This window comes from Triturus cristatus, chromosome 12 (genome assembly GCF_964204655.1).
Source record: "Triturus cristatus chromosome 12, aTriCri1.1, whole genome shotgun sequence".
Lineage (NCBI taxonomy): Eukaryota > Metazoa > Chordata > Amphibia > Caudata > Salamandridae > Triturus > Triturus cristatus.
Window position 1 is genome coordinate 681,614,466 of NC_140595.1, and position 14,825 is coordinate 681,629,290.

Sequence of the window (14,825 nt, forward strand, 5' to 3'; positions counted from 1 at the left end):
ACATGATCTTTTATATTTCTGTGTCTCTGAATGCATTTGCATAAAATGGAGTACAGTAAAATGCTTATAATTCACTTTTGATTACTAATGAATTGTTCCTCAATATGACTTTAATAAGACAATGGTTCTTAATAATTTGCTTTAACATATCTTTCTTCTTATTTTTGTGATTTTGCATATCTGATAGTTTTGCACTACATGCATCTCATGCACTCCAGTTTGACAAGGTACCTATCTTTAACCTGGTTATGATATGATGATGACAAGACACTGGCTTCAAACAATATGTTTTAATATACTCACTTTTTAGTTCTGTGATTTTGCACATCAGACTGTTTTGTATGCTTTTCATGCACTTCAGATCAATAAGGTACCTCTTCTTAACTTGACTATGGTATGATGCTGATACAGTGGAAAGGATAATAAATAAATGTCTTTTATTGTGTTTTATTCTATGAATTCTTGTTAATCCGAATAAAGATATATGATTGATTGATAGCACCAGATGCAAGGGCATAAGTGGCATATATTGTGATAGCAACAGATGTAAGGACAGAAATAGCCTGGATTGCAACAGCAGCATGTGCAGGGACAGAAGTGGCCTGGATTGTGACACCACCAGGTGTAGGGCACTAGTGTCCTGAATTGTGATAGATTCCGTTGCAGGGACAGAAATGGCCTGGATTATGACAGCACCAGGTGTAGAGGTTCAAGTGGCTTGGATTGTGACAACACCAGGTGTAGGTGACATGGGCTGTGAAAGCACAACTTACATGGGCACTAAGTGATCTTGAATGTGACAACTGGGGCAGGTGCAGGCAGAAAAGGCCCTGCATCATGGCAGCACTGTAGGTAATTTATGGAGACTTGTTTGGAGCAGCAGGGTTTGCGTCAGTGCCTTTACTGTGCAAAAGGCCATGTTTTTAGATCTTCTACATGGAAGGCAGAGCAACCACAGAACAGGGTAACTGTGTCTGGTGATACATTGAGGATCTGTGTGATTCCTCAATCAGTGAAATTTCTGGCCTACTTTATTCTGAAAGATTTCTGGAGCTGATAACACAGTATTGTAAACGGTTACAAAGTGCCCTGGCGAGATGCTGTGGATTGAATGCTTTACAACCCAAAGAGCAGTCACCAAACAGTCTCCTATAAACTCTGTGGATGAGCTATCATTTGTATAATATTTCCAATGAATCACACTGCAAACTTAGAAGAACTGCTCTAGCTACTACATATGGTGCATCATCTTCAAAACATACCACATCACTTACTAACAAAAGCCCAGACTACTGGTGGGAAACACTACATCTCAGGGGGCCAATGTAGCAACAAAGTCACAATATCCAAAGTAAAAAGCAAGAAGCGCAAAAGAAAAGACTAAGGCACGAGCCCTCTCAATGTACACACCAAAGCTATGAGATCAGCATCCCACCAGAGATCAGGCTCTTTCCTTCAATTCTCAAATTCAGAAAGGAGCAGAGAATGCTTCTCTATAAAGAGCTCCTCTTCCACCAGCTATAAAAAAAATCTCAGGCCCTGTGCCCATCTAGAAGACACGGCTCTCCACTCTGTATCTGGGTTAAATGCCTTCTTCCACTTTGCTATGCAGAGAGCTCCAGCACTTATCAACTTTCTTCAACGAATCCCAATGCATCATGGATACCTACATAGGCACCTGCAGAGGTACCGTGTGACAGCTGTGATTTGGAATGGTTGTTGATAATCGCAATCGACCATGATTTCATTATGGGTCCAAGATTTTGCTGAGCCATCCGAGTTTTTTGCAGAGTTTTCTACAGATCTCTCTTTTTCCTGCACTAAGCAATTATCTGTTTGCTTTGTTTTTCTCTTATATCTTCTTATGTATCACCCACATTCTCAGACTTCTCTTATTTCACATCTAGTGTACATTTGCATGTGCTATTTCCATTTTTTCTTTATCTTTCTATGTATGTGGAGATTAAGGTGCTCATATGTTGTATCAGGTTAATGAATGGAAATATTGACTTCCATGCAGGCTCTAAGAATACACTCCTTTTCCATGCATGGGTTGAAGTATTATATATTTAGATTTACCGCTACCTCATTTCTAAATATCAGATCTGATGTACTGTAATCAAAACACTAGCATACTGTTACCGAATTAAGGTCCTGCAGCAACGTTCTGAGACTTGGAATGAGCTCCTGTTGATCATAAGGCTCCTTGAAACTCTAATTGACTTATATCAGCCACAACAGATGGTTGTTGGGTTCTAACACAAGTAACACCCTCTATTTTGTTACCCTAAGAGCTAGTGAGCAGGCACCACACAGGGTATCAGTTTGTGTGCTTTGCGTAAACATCAATACTATTATGGAGGACTTACCCAAGAATAAACACACATGATGAGTCATTCTTGAATTCGTCAAGTATCTGGAAAATATAAATAATGAGAGAAGCTTTTAAGTAGTTGCACACTGTTGGTGGATACCATTAAAGATAGGCAACCATTTTCTTCGACATTTCTGTTTAAATGAAACAATGTAACACACCCAAATAGAATGCATAGAAACAGATTCAAAATGGAAAGTAGAAACGTCTTGGAAATGACTAAACAAAAAAAATATCTACCAGGGGCTGTATTACCTACAATGCCCCAGGGGTGCAACAGGCCTGTGTGCACTTTTTGTGCCTTAAAGACACTGCAGTATTACAGAAAGGGTTGCAGACGCTTCTGCCGCTCCTTCTGTGATACTGATAGTGCTGGCGCACATGTAGCACTAGCACTATTTTGAGCCAGCGTTCCCTCTGAATCACTTTGCTTCTGCCCGCACCCAATACGGGCGGTAGCAAAGAGGCAAACTGGCCCTTAGGTGGCACACTTACTTTGCACCACAAAGAGGTGGCTCACTGGCAGTGCACCCTCTGAGGGCAGCCCTGTGGAAGGGGGAAAAGTGGGTTCTACGGACCCACAAGACATTCCCCTGCAGGCAGGTGCAGTCACTCACTGCATTAAAGAATTCCTCTTTCATTTGCAGTCAGCTACGGCCTGCACTGTGACGGTGCAAGTTTGCAGCTGCCCTGGTGCCAGGGCATTCTTGATAAAAGGGTGCACTATCCTGGTCTTCGCCCCCGTCAGGCACACCTTTTGAAAGGTGCGCTGTGGTGAAAACTGCGACAGTGCATCCTGTGTATAATTCAGGCCCAGAGGGAGATTAAACCCATGATCAGTAAGCCCTGACTGCACCATACCCACTCTGAAGAGTAGGTCACTCTTGTAAAACTCCAGTAACTCGCATAAGCAGAGCTTTGTTTGCAGCAGATGCCTCTGGGCTGGGGAGTCTAACTTCCACGAGGACCTGAGTCATGCCGGCTGCTAATGAAATAATGGTTCAGTACATTAAGGTTGAGTTTTAAATAATGTTCTAACAAAATCAAAATATCTGGACCATATTATCGGGCAAAATACTATGAAATTAAGTATAGGGAGGCACGTTTCACGTGTACTATACTTAACTCAGTATTTGTGTACCTATGTAATCCAAGTACATGTAGGCAGAGTTAAGAATAGCAAACAGTTATGTTCAGCTTGTTTCTTAAGTAGAACCCAAACCTTTGTTCTCCATTGCAGCGGTCCATCGCGGCTCAGGCAGTTGGTGAGAGCTGGGACGGACTGCGGGAGTTTGTTGTGTGATGTCCGTATCACTTCATTAAAGGAATTGCTTGACATTGCTCCCCGTTTTTTCGTGTTGCTCCTTACAACATACACCTATACTTACCTATAAATACTTACCTTTGCAATAATTTGGCAGTCAGTATTTAATTGCTAGGTAAGTATACTATACTTAACTTATCATATATATATATATTTCAATATTTATTGTGTCAAAATACATGTATCATATATAAGTTAAGTATATTAAATGTATACTTACCTGCATATACTTACCTTTCATGGTATTTTAGTAAATGGTATTTAGGTAGCACAATATTTTTTACATACAACCATAAATTATTGCCATATGGATTGACTATTTAAATTTATCTCACATGGATTTCATTAAAATGTGGCTTGGCTTTGCAATGATAAAAAGTCACTTTCTGGTCATAGAGACTGAGGGATATCATAGCTGCATACTGACAGTCCCACTTTCCCTGCTGGTCAAATTCCCTTGAGATTCCCCGACTGAGCAAATCCCTTTAGACTCTATGTGAATCCTTACAGTGTCCTGCCTGCACCAGATCCCCTCAACCAACCCCCCACTGCTAACTTGTGGCTGCTGGAGATACCTTACCGTTTTCTGCTGCTCATACATAAGCTTCTTGTAAAACAGATGAAACTGCTCAAAGCTGAGGTCCTCCTTGGGTGCTCCGACTTCCTGTCAAAAGGGATATTTTCGTTACATCACAGCAAGAAAACAGAATTGAAAACTTACGTCTGGAAGATGTCTATGGACCTTAACGCATCCCTATTTAGAAAGGACACTACTATCGCTTTAGCACACAAAAGGAGTCTTCCCTCTGGTCACATCTCTGCACAAGTGTGAGAGCTCATTCTCTCCTCATGATGCTCTGGATTGTTGTCATGGTGATACCTCACAATCCAGCAACAAAGCGACATGGAATTCAAGCTACAACCAATCATGTACAAGAAGCAGGCTCTGAAATATTGAGGCGCATCATCGCTATCTCATATCAATTCACGCCTAGAAAATAGAAAGAATTGTGGGCAGTGGTGATCTCTGAACAAAGCTTTCTGCGGCTTCATTTAGGCAAGTCCTTACCCTGATGTGTCTCATTTTTAAAACTTGTTTTTATGAATTATATAGTTCATACTTACTAGAATACAGTGTGATCTAGAATGCAACTTGTTACAAGAAATGGAGGCCCTTATTATGGCACGTTTCTTCTTCACCGAATCCATATAGCAAAATAAAAAACATTTTCAAATGTATTAAAAATGAGTACTCAACGAATAAGGCCTTTGGGTTCAGGTTGCCCATGAACCAATGAAACTTGTCTACGAAATGTTTAGGGAGCCTTTATTTTGAGTCTTTGTATTTTTTTCCCACAGATATTACTGTTTTTGTTTGAGAGAGGATGAGCACTGTTTTGTTTATTCTGCCCTGTAGGATTAATTTGTGTATTTCCATAATGTTGTACTAAGAATCTGTTTCATGGCTTGTTAGTTTCACTTTCCTGTGTTTTACATTGTTCAATGAAAGTTGTGTTTTTTTCCAAGCCTTTTAGCCTCATCACTGATGAAGCTTATAACTGTAATGATATTTTACCGAGACTTCTACCTTCTTCTGAGCCCGGCCCTTTGGAAATAGTTTAGTCCGGGGAGGGAAGAAATAAGGGGCGCGCCTGTCTGCTGACCTGAGCCTCTTGCTTCCGCGCATGCGTGAGTAATTGACTCTGAAGACAGGCGCCTGTGCTGGGTTCGGAGGCCGCGGTGCCGTGGTAAACAAGCGACTAGGCCGCACTGACGCAGTTCCTTTTCTCTTTGGCCTAGTTTTCATGCTCTGGGTCATCGGCCATTTCTCAGTAATTTTCTCCTGCGTTTTTTTAATCACCTGCTCTCATGGTGCTTCGCATTCTGCTCTTAGCTGGCTGAGCCTCCATTGGACCGACACTTGCTTCCCAATCCAGAGGTTCTTTCTTGTGAATGAATTCTGTTATTTCGGTAAAGGCATATAGTTGCCAACTGTCTCGTTTTTACAGGCACAGTCCCGGCAAGGTGCAGACTGTCCCGGGTAATATTGTTTCAGAAACTGTTCCTCTTTATTACGCACCGGTACGTGCTATCCCTCGCCCTGTGCTGCAAAGTGGCCCGGGAAATATTTTTCAAATGTTGGCAACTATGTAAAATACTTCACGAGCAATTAGTTATACTTCTGAATAATGGAAAAACTGTTGTGTTTTTTTGGCCAAACACATTGAGAATTAGAGGGACACAGAGCACTGTTTCACCTTCTTATCTGCCACAAACTCCTCTCAATGGAAGAAAAGGCTGGTGGTATGTGAACAAAGCTTAATTTGTGGGGGGAAAACTATAAGTGCCAGCTCCCTCATTAGGAGGCCACACTGCAGCTTGCCTCAACCAATGCCCATACCAGCGCTGTCAATGACTGTACCAACACAACTATTAACCATCACACTCCTACAAGAGTGACAATTCAACTATTCCAGGCCCCCAAAGCTATAAGGATGGCTTCCGTGGCAGGTACTAGTCATTTTAAATGAAGGTTGATTTAAAAAACAGCTCTTGTGCTCAACCTTAAGTTAGACAAACAGTGCCATCATGTGGCAGACTGTTATGAGCGCTGATGATGACAACTAAGTGCCGGTACTGAGCACCGGAAATCCCTGGCTCAAATTAAGCAATATACAACATATGATCATATGGTTAACCTCAAACTCAATGAGATAATCTAACAACCATCATGTCAGCAATGGGGATCCTTCTTAAATCTCTGGGAGCCTCCCTTTCATAACCCTATCCCCCCTTATAAAAACACTTAAGAACTCATGTTTATCTCATAAAACATTTTGGTGGACAAATACATAATAACATGATATCTAATTAGAAGTTGAGGGAATATCATAATTATCTTTCTTAATCCCCTATATTCAGTGTAACCATATACTAGGCACATACCCCACGCACACGGAGAACCAGAGCTAGTGGGTGGACCTCGTCCTGCATTGTACCTACACCCTGGAATGACCTGTCCCCACGCACGCACGCCTCTTCAGTCCTCAAATTCCACAAGAAGCTGAAGTCATGGCTCTTCGACTTGAATCCACCAACATAGCCCTAGGCACTGTCCTTGCTGCTCTTGCTTAAGCACCAGGATACCCCAAGGTCAGTGCTTAATTTGTAAAAAATTAAGTGCCAGGGCTATTGTCAGGAGGCCTCATCAGCTTGAACCACCCATTCCCCCGACCAGTGCTGCCGGTGACAGTACAAATGCATCTACGAACATCAAACTCCTTCAAGTGTGGCACTTCAGACCAGTCCAGGCCCCCAACGCCAGAAGAATGGCTTGCGTGGCCGGTATTAGACATTTTAATGTATATTATTAATAAGCAACTGTTGTTGTGGTCATTTCTAAAAAACACAAACAGTGCCACCATGTGGCTGACTGTCATAAAACCCTGGTGTTGCCAAATAATGCTGAGCACTGGAAACCACCGGCTCAAATTAAGCACTGCCCCAAATGATTGAGCATACTACAAATACACATAACATAACTACTTGACTCTGTAAACTTCACCGCAGTGCTCAAACTTCAAGACTTTGCACATCACACAATCAATTCCTAATTTGTGCCAGCGTTTCAGGTTGAGTTCTTCAGCACAGAGTTTTAGGGGTCAGGACTTTATTTTCATCATCAAACTGTACCCCACCCCAAAAAAGTCAGAAAGGGAGAAAGAAAGAGGAAGAGAACGATAGCAAAATAATGATAAAAATTAAATCTCAGAGAGAAGCACAGATGGAAATGAACCTATAGGAGTCACATAAAGAAACAGGAAGTGTAGATGGTGGAATAAAGCAGCATGGGAAGTAATCAAAACTATGTGTAAACTAGCTCCCTCTCTGCAATCCACACAATTCTACAAACTATAACCACTGATTAAAGTCTAAATTCTGTCTGAACTCCACCACTACTGTGTCCCTCTTAGTTCTTATCAAAGCACCCCATCTCAACGCAATAATCCCTTAAAGTACATTTTCCTGATATGTTGAGCGTCCCATACAATTAGTTTAAATTGAACTTTCTCAAGGTTTTGTGCAAACTCTGCTGCCATTTTTAATCCACTCCCCTCTATTTATGCCAACTGAGAAAATGTTCTGCTAGGAACAATGGCAAAAGAAGGGTACGATGGGCCCCAGTGAAAGCAAGGAAAAATGATATTTACCACAAACTTATCTTTCAGAGCCTTCATGCTGCTGATTTTGAAATTCACGGCAGGAAGCACGGCCTTCATTTCCCGGAAGCTGATGCTGAAATCAAAGCAATAATGGCTTTGTTAATGAAAAATCACCCCATGTGTCTACCGCTGCCACCTCATGCACCCAGCATGTCGGGCACAACCACTACCCTGCATACCAATGTTACTGCTGTTACAGTATAGTGCTTGAAGTTGCTCTAACAACATGCAGCACTATCTTCCACACAGATTTTTTGGTCCTACAGAAAAAGAGCCTACAAATTAGATACTAAGTACAGTAAGCAAGTGTGAGTTATTAGACAGATCCTTCTTAGTATGATAATTTCTACATAACTTAGAAGACTGTGTGCACCAGGTACTAATCTATGTACATGTGCTTCTCTTGCTTCAGAAGATGAGCTATCTGTAATGTTTTCTTCACAGTATGAAGGCTGCAGGCAGCATAATTTTTAGCACCTTCATACCTTGGTTATTTTAAACTTATAGTGTCTTTTTTGACATGTTTTGCATACAGTGTTCACTGTTCTTAGTAGATAATATTAAATATCCTGTGGTAGACAGATGAGTATTAAAATCTACTTAAGACGCAGAATGTGGATGATTTAATGTTTAAATATACTTTTGTTCAGATTTAGCTTTGTCTGCACACCCATTTTCTTTTAGGTGTTAGATCAAATTTAAAGAACTCATGATACAAATGGGGAACAGAAGGTATATCGTCATCAGTTTGTTTAATAATACAGTTATTGTACTGTTCTTTATTGTTATTGCTCTTCCTTTCTTTTTTCTCCATTTTTTTTTCATCACATTTATTATATTAATTATATTGCCTTTAAACATTTGGTCTATCCCTCTCACTGTTTTACACATATTTGATTGACATTCTTGGTACTTATTAATTTACTTTAGGATTGTGACTGTTACAACTCTTCATGCTGACTATCTCAATCTTTTAATTCCTCACATATTACCTATTTATCTACAAGGTTACAACACCCTCTTCCCTTATTTCATCTTTATTTTATTTTTTATTTTCAATTCAATATTCTAATGGTTCAATAATATGTCTCACAATTATACTATGAAGTTATGTTCTTTAATAATACTTTGATATGTCTTTAAATGAATTATAATAATTTTCCTGCTTTTACATTTCACATTCGATATGTGAGCCTTATGATTAATGATAGGTCTATATTGTTTAGTTCTTCTCTTTTATTGATTCCGTAATGTTAGTAATACTGTTTTTAAATCCAAATTTACTGGTATACCTTTTCCCATACATATAGTATATATTCTCTGAATTTATTAATGCTTTTTAAGATTGTTATTATTATACTTTTCAATCAAATAATTAATTTTAATTGTTAGTAGTGTTACTTTTTTATCTCTATGTATTATTTATTTATTTATAAGCATAGTAATCCTCCTTAATTCAAGAGATCATCCATAGCTTTTAATGTTACAATATTACAATATATTGTTATATTTCTTATTCATAATAAGAATATCTGTTATTATATACGTTTTAAGGACATATTTGGATCTATATTTGTCAACCACTGTTTCACTCTCCTGATGGGGCCCCTCCTCGTGGCAGCAGTCCATTAGTGTTTGGACCCGTGGTTAAAAGTCCTGAGGTCCCTTGTGCCATTTTTATATTTGGCACTCTTTCCTCCCTACCTCTCCCTTTGTCATTTATACTACATACTATTCTTTCTGTTGAACACACTTCTAGTTTTCTCCACACATATATTCTCTCATCATCAAACAGCATTACCCATTTGGTTCATTTATTATTTACCTGATCTTTGTTACGGTCCAAGGTCCTTTCTCCTTTTTTTTTTTTTTTTTTCTTCTCTCTTTATCCCTCTTTTTATCCCCTTACCTCTCTTTTCTTTTTCTTCTCCTTTATTTCCCCTCTTCTATTTTCCTTTCCCTCCTTTTTCTTGTTTTTTCCTATCTTCATATCTTACTTCACTCCTTTCACTTATACAGCACCATTATATCAATTTCTTAATTTACTATATCACATTCTGGCATTTGTATTAAATTCGTATCGCTAATCTTTCCTATTCTTATCTGACATGGCCACTTCACACGATCTCCGAGTAATAACATGGAATGTTCATGGATTGACACATTATATTAAAAGAAAAAAGACACTCTCTTATTTACAGTCCAAACATGTGGATATAGCTCTCCTTCAAGAAACCCACCTTGACGCTAAAGAGTCTGAAAAATTAAGAAGAGACTGGGTGGGAAAGGTTATACACAGCAGCATACAGAAGAGAACAGATCCAGATGCGACACCTACCCGCAAATGTGGAGTTGCGATTCTTATCCGTAAATCCTTACCAGTGATAGTCTTGAAATCCTGGATAGATCCAGATGGACGATATGTATTTGCCAAACTTCGCATTGGTGAAACACATATATGTGTTGGCTCAATTTACGCTCCCACGGGGGCAAAACGATCATTTCTCCTTCAACTAAACCGCCTTTTAACTGAAATAGGTGCTTCCTAGTTTCTCATCGGTGGAGATTGGAACCTAGTACGTGATCCAGTCCTTGACAAGACAGGCCCTCTAGATAAGACAAATGCGGCAGATAGAGCTCTAATGAACGATGTGGTGGCAGATAATGGTTTGGTAGACCATTGGCGACTTTCTCACCCGATGGATAAGGACTATACCTTCACTTCCCCTACGCATGGCACGCTCTCTCGTTTGGACTACTTTTTAATCTCCCAGAATGTAGTTCAAATAACACAGGACTCTCAGATACTGGAGGCAGCGATCTCTGATCATTCTCCAGTTCTACTTTCCTTACAAACTGGTTTATCTAAGCCAGGTCGCAAACCCTGGCGTCTAAACATTCAACGTTATAGGATACCCAAAAACAAAATGTTATTACAATCCCATTTTCAAGACTTTATGTCAGTCAATCAAGGGTCCGTTGACTCCAACAGAACTCTTTGGGCGGCGGCAAAAGCTACTATCCGCGGGCAGCTTATGAGAGATGCAGCGCAGTTTAATAAACAAAATGCTAAGAGGCAAAAAGAATTGGAGCAAGATATTGTGTCTTACACTCGATTATATACACTTAATCCAACGATACCACATCGTAAATCACTGGAAAAAGCTCGTATGGCTTTAAATAACCTTTTTACCTCTAAGGCAGAATACGCCTTGCATAGAATGAAAGGGAGACATTATGAGCAGGGGGAAAAAGCGGGAAGATTATTAGCAGCCCAGCTACGTCAGCAGCAAGCAGCTATGGCCATACCGGCCATTAAGTCAATGAACGGTGTTACTCTAACTAAACCCCAAGATATTGTTAACGAATTTGCCCAGTATTATCAGTCTCTTTACACTGCTGAAATTCAACTTGACACTGACAAATTGGATTCTTTCCTTACAAATGTAAGCCTACCCTGTTTGTCAGATGAAGGTAGAATCTTATTGGAAGGTGAAATTAGCAGGGAAGAAATATCGCTTGCAATTGCTGGCTTGCCATATCATAAGGCCCCAGGAGAAGATGGCTTTCCTGCAGAGTTCTATCGTTGGGCAGGAGTGGATGTGCTTGACTCTCTTTTACTCGCGTTCCAAGAGGCAGAGGGTGAGGCCTCCTTGGGCCTTATATCTAATAAAGCTATTATTGCTGTGTTACCTAAACCTGGCAAAGACCCTTTATTATGTAGCAGCTATCGACCCATATCGTTATTGAATTGTGACATCAAAATTCTAGCTAGCATTCTGGCCTCTCGCTTGCGTAAGGTTATCCCATCTCTCATACATCATACCCAAGTAGGATTTGTTCCGGGGCGTTCCTCTAGGAACCATCTTCGCACTCTTGCCCACACACTATGGTATGCCAAGAATCTTCCGGATGACGCTTTGGCCTTGTCGCTTGACGCGGAAAAGGCGTTTGATCGAATTGAATGGGATTATCTTTTTAGGGTGTTACAAAAATTCGGCCTGGGAGATCAATTCATAAACAAAATACGCTTGTTGTACAAAAATCCTTCGGCACAGGTAAATTGTGGGGGCTTTATCTCAGATCCATTTTCTATCAATCGAGGTACTCGTCAGGGTTGCCCCCTCTCCCCGTTACTCTTTCTTCTAGCCATGGAACCGTTGGCTGCCTCCTTAAGACAATGTACTTATATTAAGGGCATTTCTCTTCCGACAGGAGAATCCAAAATGTATCTCTACGCAGATGATATTCTCCTTACACTCACAGATCTCTCCATCTCTTTACCATCTGTGTTAAAAATAATAGATGACTTCTCCTCCATTTCTGGGTACAAAATTAATTGGAACAAAAGCGAAGCACTGCCCATCTCGAATGGGACCACAATAGCGGCCATTCAAGGTTTTCCTTTTCAATGGAAATCTTCTCATCTCAAGTATTTGGGCATACTAGTGAACAAAGGCCTAGAGAGTATGGTTACGGATAATCTCAATCCCCTCATCGCTCAAATGCAACGTGATTTTGAAAAATGGAAGGCACTGGGTCTCTCAATGTGGGGAAGGGTTCAAGCCGTGAAAATGGTTACTCTTTCCCGTTTTCTTTATGTCCTCGGGATGCTTCCTATTCAAATCCCTTTAACCACGCTACGTTCAATTGATTCTAAGATAAAATCCTTTATATGGAACTCTGCCAAACCCCGTGTCTCAGCTTCAAAACTAAAGGCTCATCGCTCCTATGGAGGAATAGGTCTACCCTCAGTGGAGCATTATGCTTTGGCATTACAGCTTTCTCAAATGTCATATATGCTTTCACATTCATCGGATACACCACAGTGGGTACATCTTGAACGCCACCTTTCATTAACAAACGCAGGTCTTTCTGTTTTATACGGCTCGGAATTTCGTCCCCGAGACTCCACCACTAATCCTATTTTGTCGGCTATGCGTGCTGCTTGGAAAAGGGCACACCGCTTACTGGGCTCACATCCTCGTCTTCATAGAAAGCCCCATTATGGAATAATTCTGCAATTCGTATTAATAGACAATCAATATCTTGGCCTATTTGGGAAACAGCAGGTGTTTCTACCTTAGATCAACTTTTTTCAAACGGAGATATTAAATCATTTGCCCAACTGCAGGAAGAATTCCATTTGCCTGATATACAAGTCTCAAAATACAACCAGTTACGACAATCCTTACGGCGGAGTCTAGGACCTCCACCATGGCTCTTGCCTGACTCACCAATTGTAACATATCTCCACACTTGGGGTAAGATGAAAGGAGCTACATCTGGCTTTTACCAAACTCTCACTTCGCATCTTTTTTCTCAACCCTTATCGCAAACTTTACGTACTAAATGGCAAACCTTATTGTCAGTCTCTTATACTGATAATGAATGGTCTGACATTCTTAACAATCTCAACAAGGGTGCACGTGAAGCACGATTGAAATTTTGCTTATTCAAGATCTTACATGATTGGCACTGGTCACCAACAAAACTGCATAAAGCTGGCTTGCTTCCCCATTCAAACTGCTGGAGATGTGATAGTACGTCTTGTAACATTTCTCATATCATTTGCGGATGTCCAGTGATCCAACCCTTTTGGAATTATATAGGTAAAACCTTACATTCCACGATGCCTCTACAAACTCCACTTTCGCATGCTACCATTCTTCTGCATGATACACGTCAATCACAATCACTCTCTAAACCACAAGCCCGACTCTTACACACAGCCTTAGCTACAGCCAAAATTTGTATACTACGGCAATGGAAGTCACCTCAACCACCATCACAAGAAATATGGATGGTGGCCATGATTCAAACAGCTTCCTACGAACGTATTATATACAACATACAGGATCAATCTGATCTCTTTCTTCGAGTATGGTCACCTTTTCTAGCTTTAAATACCGATGCTAATATTAATGACCCATCTACACAGTAATTTAATTCTTATCCCTTTTCATTCTCATTCATCATTCATTATTGGTGGTTAATACATCTTAATACATATTGTGTTACCTATTTGTTGTTGTTTTTAATAGCTACTCACCAGAACACTTACATATAATTCTGTATCTTTTAATATATATATTTATACATCAAGTGAAATTATTATCCCTTATATTCATCTTTTCTCTATTCTTATTGGTTTTCTAGAGTGTCTTCTTTTCTCAGGAACATATTTATATAGCTTTATATAGCATTATGTCTTATATTTGTGTACATTTTCATTTATCGTTTTCTTTTGTGTTCCCTTCTTTGCCTTCCCTTTCTCTCTCCTCCCCCCCTTCCCGTAATTCCATCTTTTATGGCCTCAATATAAAGTCAAATATTTGTTTTTGCATGGATCTGTTTATGTGTTTATTAAATTATATAATATGATTAATTATTCAGAAAGTTTTATTATATGCTTATATATAACAATTTTCTTATATATTTATTGTATGATAATGCAAACAGTTATTATACTATGTGTATTCTTTTGTAAATTTCAATAAAAAATTGAACCACAAAAAAAAAATATCCTGTGGTATATTTCTCATGTGAGTTTCACTGTTTGCAAATAGTGTTGTATAAAGTAAACTCTCTCCGTAGAGTAAACACTGTTTACAGAACTCACATTTCTACTCATATCAACTGAATTTCTCAATGAAGGTTAAGTGACTGTGAGAGGTCTGATACAGATAAAAGCTGTCTGTAGTAGGGTATTAATTCTAGAACAGACGTTGAGTATCTTGAGCAACTTGGTTTTCTCTGAACAGTTGAATACACATTGAACACTGTGTGCAATGAGGGTTTCCCATATATCTGTGGCTGATTGTTAATGTGAACTAGACTACCTGTGAAGTGTATGGTATAGGGTCAATGTTACACATAACAAGGGCACTGGAATTATGCGGCA

General features: G+C 39.7%; 1 protein-coding gene across 3 annotated transcripts in view; it reads right to left on the minus strand.

Moving 5' to 3' along the window:
• PLCG2 (phospholipase C gamma 2) overlaps positions 1 to 14,825 on the minus strand; it is a 436,087-nt gene that overhangs the window by 141,547 nt on the left and 279,715 nt on the right. For all 3 annotated transcript variants that reach the window (XM_085638502.1, XM_085638503.1, XM_085638504.1), the window contains exons 6-8: positions 7,910 to 7,994; positions 4,279 to 4,362; positions 2,370 to 2,416 (exon numbers count right to left, since the gene is read on the minus strand). In XM_085638502.1, the coding sequence (XP_085494628.1) occupies positions 2,370 to 2,416; positions 4,279 to 4,362; positions 7,910 to 7,994 (216 nt within the window). The remainder of the gene's footprint in view (positions 1 to 2,369; positions 2,417 to 4,278; positions 4,363 to 7,909; positions 7,995 to 14,825) is intronic.